The following is a 9,152-nucleotide window of genomic DNA, read 5'->3' on the forward strand; positions in this document are numbered from 1 at the left end:
TTTTTTTTTAGATCTTTGTAAATCTAATTTTGGATAAATGTAACTGTCTCCTTCTAAATATCATGATAAATGCATACTGACTGTCTATTATATTTGTATGTGGGAAGGTGTAGCGTGTTTTGCGTGTGCTGACCCTCAACACGGCTCTCCAGGTACTTATCCAATTCCTCTTCTTTCTTCACAGCCTCCTCTGAGATCTTGGGAGCTCCAGGTAAACACACCACCACCACACTCATATTGTCCCTGCTCCCCTGCAGGACGAAATGAAGAGGGCATTTAAATCTATGTGGGACATAAGGTATATTTTTCTGTACAGTACAGTATAGTACAGAAATTTTGATGTTGTGATTAAAAAAGTCTCTTTTTTAAAAACCACCCACACAGACAAAAATCAAGAAAAGATGACACAGTGACTATAATATTCAAGACCATTCAACAAAACAGTAACAAAATGGACAGTAAACCATAAACCAAAATAAACATATGTATAAATGACAAAAAGGTTTTTTAGGAGCCCTCCAGAAAGTCTGGGTACTTTCCCCATTTTCTAGTATAGCATATGCAATCTGACAAACGTCTTCAAACGCCGCCAGCCTAGCAATCTCACAAGCCCACTCCTGGATTGACAGCAACTTTATTAAACTGTAATTCAACTAAATCACAACCCTTAAAATCAGCCGAGCAGTCATAAAGTTCATAATTCTTGTTTAAAATAAATTCAGGGCTTTCCCTCTCAATGTTAACATAAGGTTAATGGCCAGCAGACACTGTAATTTTACTCAATAACAGGAGACAAACAAAAACACATTTTACAAGCATCAAAGTGAAATCTTGCAGCTGAAAAATATCAAAACAGGTGACGTTTACATGCTATTTTTTTATATTTCAATTTGATTGCGGAAGGTGTAAGTGATGAGTTATAGCAGCTGGCAGTAAGTATAGCCCGACCAATCCAGGTGTGGATATTTTTGAAAAAAATAAATAAAACAACTGATGATGATATATTGCCGATGATAGTCAATAAAAACTCTTTACACGACCCATAACATAAATATACATTTTTGATAAGGTTTCCTCAAATTAGTGTTTTGACAATGCCAGCCTATGAATTTACTGGCCCAGAAATAGTCCAAAAATAAAAGTTGTCACCGTTTCAAAAAATATCTGCAATATGCATTTCTTTTTTTCCAATTTCTTGTCATTTATCAGATGGCATATAAAGCGAGAGCAATATATTTGCAATGAACCAATTTCGTCCGATATCAGCGAGCCAAAATATACTTTTGCACAATGTCAGCATTTTACAGGTGGACTTCCCTGTGGAGTTTTTTGAGCTCTAGTAACGCAATGGGACAGTTTTTCACTGAGAGGGTCCCTGTTCTGTTTAAGCACATGGTGGATGCAACACAGTTCTACCTATTGTTTCAAATGATTCTACAGGCCTGCAAATGGCAGTAACAGCCAAGATCTGCAGCAATTTGCCAGCAAATACAGGGGGAAGAAAACCGCTAGCAAATAAACATAGATGTAAACAATGCAGGTCTCAAAAACAAAAAATTAATCGGCTTTACATATGTTATATGAAGAAAGAAATTTATTTAACATGCTTGTTAGACCTCAACACAGTGAGTCTTGGTGAGTAACACAGAATGTGAACACAACTTTCTTTTGTTTGTTTACAAGACAACATCTTCACCGTAACACTGCAGCTGCTGAGCCATTTCTCAAATTCTAAAAAAGCTTGTGACTTGGACACAACAGCGGACACGCTAACATTTCTGCACGTTGTCATAGTTAAAAACTTGGTTTTCTCCAATACAGAAACATGTTTGAAAAGCAATCTGGTTGAAATAAACCATTTTTGACATGTTGCTGACAAACCCTTTTACCTTTAATACAGAAAGCTACTGGAAGATGATTCTAACTTATCATTTACAAGTGTTGTGTCCTTTTTAATTGTTTAGGGCTTCAAATACTAATTATTTTCTGGATGAATAGCTTAACAGTTTGGTCTATTATTAAGAAAACACTGAACAAGGTTCATCACATTTTCCGAGAGCACAATGTGACTTCTTCAAATGTCCAAAATCTTTAATTTACAATCATATAAGACAAAGAAAATCAGCAAATACTTGCAGCAAAGCTATAATCAGCAGACATTTGGCATTCTGCTTAAAAAAAATTAATCATCAACATGTTTGCCACGTAATTCTCTGTTGATCGACTTATCGCTATAAAATCTTTTTTTATGAACTTATAAACTTTTATGGAATTTTTTTCACTCTCAACAGGAGTATTATAGCAACAGAACATAATACGTACTTATTCCAGAATCCTTTGCACTATGCTCCATAATTAAAATAATGTATCATAAAAGTAATTTACTCCTGCACATTTTGCACTATTGCCTCAACTTGTCTATATTGTTTCTGTTTATATTGTGTATATGTTGTTTGTTTTTGTTGTTGTTATTGTTTCGCATAAGAAAGCACATTGTGAGCAATGTACAATCCAAAACAAATTTCCACGTATGTGTCCTCATGCTTGGCGAATAAAGCTGATTCTGAACAGTACAACCTCTGGCTGGAGGCTATAGCTTTAACAGCAGACAGTATATTATTTTCAATCACCGGGCACACCCTCACAGACAGTAACAGACAAGATAGAGCTGTGCCCTAAAACAAATGGATAGTCACCTTGTCATTACCTTGTACAAGTCAATGTGGTCAGAGTAACTTTCTGTAAGTGTACAGTGTCCCATATATTACAAAAGGCAATGGCAGCAGAGGAGATTTATGACAGCGTATGTCTGTTACTTGAGATAAGTCATCCAGTTAAAAATAACAAGGCTGCTGTGCACTTGTTAGTTCTTGGAGTACTCAAGACACAAAATAGTTGGTACATGGAAGGCAAAAGTCCAAGATGTGGAGTGATGGATGAGTCAGCTGAGGAAAAAAGTGATTTTCTTGAATCGATAGCTGAGAAGCTTGAAGGGCAGGGACCGAATTTAAAAGCAATAATACATTATTCATCATCTGATTTTTATGATTGCTCACTGTAAGATGTTAAGTTTTGTTAAACAAACATTACATCATTTTGTTATCTTGTGATGCAGTTTTCCATAATTTATTTCAGGATATTATGTATATTATAATCTTTGAAAGAAAACTACTTTGTTACTTACTTTATTCTAAGAGTTGGGAGCAAGATTGGTTAGAAATGCATTTGATAAGCAGAAGAGATATCTGAATCACAATTGATGCAAACCACCCACTTTATCAATACTAGTGCAGTATTAGCGAAACCAGAAGACTTACAGCTTCAACTATTCATTTGTGTCACAGAAATCAGAATGACTAAGCAAATTACTTACTTTTATTATTTGTCAGTTCACATAAGGGAATAAGCAGTTGAAATGTATATTACGCAGATCCTCTCTTTATACAGGCATGCAATTCCCCAATTACTCAAATTGGTGTCTTATCAAATATCATTATTAATACTCAAGATTATGTGTGATTAAATGAAATGTCTAAACCGATTATATTATATACTGTCAAACGTTCTAGTCCTACTTGCAACACAGCGCTGTCCCATTTACCACATTGGACAAGTTAAATTTGTCTTTTAGGTTCTATAGCCGTAAAATTAAAGACAAGCAGAAAAGAAGGAAAATACGCTTACACTCCAATGTACGAGATGTATGAGAAATAAAAGCTTACCTTATGCAGACAGGTGTCCACCACTGAGTTACAGACCTTCTCCAGGTCTTCACATACCAGGAGTCGCGAGCGGACAAATTCACACAGCTCCTCATTGGACATGACATCCCAGATTCCGTCACATGCCAGCACCACAAACTCGTCTCCCTCGGCCGCCCGCTCCAACACACACACCTCGGGCTCAGGGCTCACCAGCTGCTCCGTGGGGCCCTTCCCATGCACACATTTGTAGTCGTAGTCCCCCAGGGCCCGGGACACAGCCAGGGAGCCGTTTACCCTCTGGATCATGACTGAGCCGCCAGCGTTCTGGATGCGCTCCTTTTCACGGGGGTTGCAGGGCTTGTGGTCCTGGGTAGAGAAGCCCACCTTGGTGTCTCGACTCAGCACGGCCCTCGAGTCGCCGCAGTTAATGAAATAGAGGTGGGTCGGGCTGAGCAAAACGCACACGGCTGTTGATCCACTGCGGTCCAGGCCCTGCCGCAGGTCAGAGAAGCTGCGCATGTACTCATCAATTGTTAGGAAGCCCGAGCGGATGCCGTCCTTCACACCCTCCACAGACGCAGATCCTGAACTGAAGTCTTCTGACAAGATGTGTTCCAGCAAGTGGCCGGAGCAGTAGTTGGCAACACGGGAGCCTGCATGGCCATCGTAGACAGCAAAGAAGGACCAGTCGGTGAGTCCATGGGGGAGGCCCACCACAGCTGTGTGAGCGTCCTCCATCTCCACCCGCCAGCCCTGCATGGAGCTCAGGCCATAACGCAGCCCATTGCCCTCACCGTGGGCACTATGCTTCTCCGTCTTCGGCTTGTCCAGGAATGCACCCATTGCTGCCTATAGCTGGAAAATAATCAAAGAAAGAAACAAAATTACATATACACAATCTCCAGCAAGAACAAAGGAGATAATTTATCGCTCACCAAGTCAGCCACTTTTATTCTAATGCACTAGTGTAGGGGTGAAAAAAAGAAAAGAAAAAAAATCAGACAGAGAACACTACAGGCGTGCTTTCACCGGCGACCTGACAGCTGGTTAGTAAATACGCAGGAACACCAAAAGCGGGAGGGAGCGGGGGTTAATATGTATTAATACTGGGATGTCTACACACCTGTGTGAGTCCATTGACTTCAAAAAGTTCGCCACTTTACTCAAAACTAAGTTCAAAACACCTGTTGATGTCTGTCTTCTTTAGTCTGGTGGCTCTTTAGGTTTTTTCCTGGAACCCGTCACTTACACATTCTGCACTTACTGCGGGGTCTTGTGTTGACTGTTTACATATCTGTGCTCATCATCATTTGTACATTGTTTATATTGGTGTTATTGTTGAATACATTGTGAATATGTGCATATTTCTAAAATTGTATGTTTTTGTTGACTTATTACACAATACTTCTCTAACCTTATCGAATCCCCCGACAAATAACCCATATTAAAAAAAAGACTAAACTAATAAAACTAACCTACAACTAAGCATTTTCAAAAAATAAACTAGTAAACCCACTTTAAAAACGAATTAAAACTAAACTGAATTTGAGAACAAAAAGACAAAATAAAAACTAATGAAGAAACCTTGGGTTGGTACTGCCAATTTGTTTTGTCATGGTCAAAAAAATCATGGCAGAGAATCACGATATCAAATCTAAGCAAAACAAAACAAATCGTGATTCGTATTTTTCCAGAATCATGCAGGTTTTATTGTAAGAGGAGTCAGTTTTGATTCACTCACATTAGTGAAGCAAAACAAACTTATAATAAAACCATCTTTTGGGTGCAAGTAGTTCAGTAGGCTGCTTCAAAACTGTGTTTACAGCGTGTTTTAATGACTCAATGGATGGTGAGAGCCAGAGAGCCTGATCACAAGACAAAGATAGCAGAGGAACAGCAGAGCTGAAGATTACTGCAGCTGCAGCATTAAGCTTCTTTGAGCATGCATAGCCTCTTTCACTCTGAACACAAGGTAACTAATACTATTAACTTGTTGGCAAAATATAGAGGGTGACATTACTGAATCAGCAGGGTGTGAAACTCTCACCTGCAAAGATCTCCATGGGAACAAAATCTGTCTCTGAGGGTCAGTTTCTCGTCTTTGCCTTCAACTAAACTTTGTCCATTCTGACCGCAACACACTATCTAAACTAACTAAAACAATCCGATTTTACTGCTCTGGAAAGTATTCATTGACCAATGCAGTGCTTTGCTAGTCTGGCTATCGCCAGACCAAGACAGGTTCAATAGATTTGAGCTTGAGCGTTGGTCTGGGGAGTCTGCTCTGTATTTTCTCTGCACAATAGGCGTGACCAACGGGCAGAGTTCAAATGATACTGTACACAATTGGATAGTCCTTCAACCAATCACACCGCCGCTATGTTGAATGTATTCAAGAAACTGATTGGTCACTCCTCTTTCGTTATCGTGTTAAACCCGCCAATAGCGTGGCAGGTAGATAAGCCAGTTTGTGATTGGTTCCCGCAAAATTGTGGCAGGAGAATTAAACGTGCAGGTTTCCAGACCGAGCTGGTCTAAGTATGATGTATACATGTAAAAATTATCAGTATCAGCCCTAAAATACCAAAGTTCCAGTCAGGCCAGAGCTGTAGTATTCAGAAGGAAATTTAAATTAGGAACAATATAGTTTACCTGATTAAAATGTGGGACAAGGCACTCAAAATTGCATTGTTGTATTTAAAAAAAAAAAAGTTTATATTATTTTGGACATTATGTAAGATATATTGTTTGTACTAGCAAGTGTACCTGAAGATGGAAGCAGCAGCTTTTTGACCTGCACTATATTTTTCCATCATACCAATCAATAACGACCTAAATGTCAGCAACCGCTGCAGTATAAAACTACTTACAGTATGTATTGCCTGGCTGGTGTAGCGCTTATGAGATCTTGAAATCAATAAAAATTGAAGGCGCCTTGAGCACATAATTTTTTTTCTATCCAACATATCAATTTCTCACTCTGCATTACCTCCCACATGAGCGCACACACTGCATGACAGGCATGTGCCCAAAAAAGGCTGATACTGTACATGCAAGGAGTGACTGCACCTGGTTTCAGAGGAACGTGTATGTATGTGTGTGTGTGTGTGTGTGTGTGTGTGTGTGTCTGCTCTGTGCATGTCTGCAGTGTCATAGTCTACGTGCGAGAAAAAGACGCTCTATAAATACGGCAAGCCGGTTTAGATTTCATGTACAGGGTGGGGCAGTGGGCCATGCCATTCAGATTTCTATGACTTTGCTGCTATTTGAATGTACAAACAGGATTCCCTCTATCAAGCTCTCACCACCAGCTACCGCCACTCAGTAGCAGCCTTTATGTTCATGTATGGTAATAAAGTGTTTTCTCATGTGTGTGAAAGAAAGAGAAATCTGTTATGTTCACCAGCAGTGATTCTCTCTAAAAATAAAACAAACACACCGCCACTGCCTAGCAACCACCCAGCCTGCAGGGCAAACATCCAGGCTAAGCTTCATTCAGCGACATCCCCCCTCTATGTCTCTCTCATTCGCTCTAAAAAGAGAGACCACAAGACACACACACACACACACACACACACACACACACACACACACACACACACACACACACACACACACACACACACACACACACACACACACACACACACACACACACCACACACACCACACAACCACACACACACACACACACACACACACACACACACACACACACACACACACACGAGTGAGAAAAGGGTGGTTGCATCATCCATCCATTAAAGCAGTTGCCACAGCCAGACCCTGTAAAGAGTCAGACTGCAAGAACACATGCAGATACTATGAGATCTCTGGCTGACAATGGTACAATAGACTGCTGGCAAAAACATACACACACAGAAAACCCTAGAAAATATCTCCAGAGGCATCAGACTGAAACCAGGAACTCTCAACCACTTATCCCCCGCAAAACTGCCGTCACCCGTGCTGTAACCACAAGTTGAAACCAACGCCCCCTTATGCTAAGACGCGCGTATGCCAAAAACCACTGGCTACGAAGAGGGAAGTAGAAGGTTGGGGATTACATAATGCTGCAGAGAGCCTGAGTGCTGCTGTGAGAGCAGGCACACTCACACAGAACAATCACTGCTATCCTGGAAGCAAGGTTAACATACAGGTTCCAGCAATATCCATGTGTACACATTAATAAATATATTGCTATACACTGAGAGTCACCATGTAAATATATGCTCGACTCTCTAGAGGATGTAAAATTTGGGGATACAACAGATTGGTAAATTAATTATATGATTCTGCAACTGCTTACATGGTACAACATGATACACGGCTCACAATACTGACAATATCACAAAACAGATATTACTGCAAATAACTGTGATAATCAATTCGTCAATCTTATAATGAAACATCAAAATATTGGTCTTAATATGAACAAAATGCAAATCCAAACTGTCAGCAAACAACACAATTCTGCAGCAGGTTTTCAATCTGTAAATTGACATCACAGAATTTAGGACTTATACGTGGCTGGGGTATCTGTTATTTCTCCTCAAACTGCTGTCAGCCATCCTGTTAAAAAACTCTTCCTCTTTGGCTAATTAACTTATGTTCAAGTTTCCTTTATTCATTTGTTAAGCGCCACTAAGCTGAGCCATAAACTAGCATCGCTGGGAGCACTTATTAAAATATTGATATTTGGCGCCAGTCTGGACATCAATATATTGCCGTATCGATATTTTGTCCCACCCTTACACACTGCGAATTTTCTAACCAGTGTAAATTTTTCCCCATTGTGTAGGACCAATGCGTGCTCTTATACTTTTTTATTTATTTATTTATTTATTAATATTTTAAAAAGCACCTTGTGACATCTAAAGTTCCATCAGTGTACAGCCAATCCCTCTAAAATCTGTCAAACTCTAAAATAAGCTTGTTGACGGTCTCGATCTCCCAGTGACACAGTGGTTCATCTGCTCCTAAGTCTTTACACAGTGATTGCTGACTCAGATAAGATTATCAGCAATTGAACTCCTCACGTATCTGGCTTGCAGGGCACAAGTCCAAAACCAAGTGATGTCGTATTCTGGTCACCTGGTCACCTTATCGTAATCTGATATACTGGAAAAGGTGAGTAGGGTGGCTGCTAGGCTACGTTACAACTTTGCACAATACAAAATTGATGAAATGTGAATTTATCATAAGCCTTGGCTTAGATGACAAATCTCTGTAATACAGTAGGGCAATTTAGAATGACTCAATCATCCAAGATCTTATCAAATTCTTAAACTCTAAAAAGTAATAGAAAGAGATAGCTAAGTTGGTCTGCTCACACATACACCTCTTCACATGGGAAGACTAGAGCTTTGCTTTCAACATAAAATCTTAGCAAACATTTTCTTTGCCATTGAACCAGAAGAAATGCATCAGACGTTGGAGGAGTACTCT

General features: G+C 39.7%; 1 protein-coding gene across 2 annotated transcripts in view; it reads right to left on the minus strand.

The window, feature by feature from the left end:
• Positions 1 to 9,152, minus strand: part of ppm1bb (protein phosphatase, Mg2+/Mn2+ dependent, 1Bb) — a 23,092-nt gene that overhangs the window by 9,518 nt on the left and 4,422 nt on the right. For both annotated transcript variants that reach the window (XM_032503197.1, XM_032503196.1), the window contains exons 2-3: positions 3,723 to 4,559; positions 134 to 251 (exon numbers count right to left, since the gene is read on the minus strand). In XM_032503197.1, coding sequence (XP_032359088.1) covers positions 134 to 251; positions 3,723 to 4,547 — 943 coding nt within the window. In that variant the 5' untranslated portion in view covers positions 4,548 to 4,559. The remainder of the gene's footprint in view (positions 1 to 133; positions 252 to 3,722; positions 4,560 to 9,152) is intronic.

This window comes from Etheostoma spectabile, chromosome 21 (assembly GCF_008692095.1).
Source record: "Etheostoma spectabile isolate EspeVRDwgs_2016 chromosome 21, UIUC_Espe_1.0, whole genome shotgun sequence".
Taxonomy (NCBI): Eukaryota; Metazoa; Chordata; class Actinopteri; order Perciformes; family Percidae; genus Etheostoma; species Etheostoma spectabile.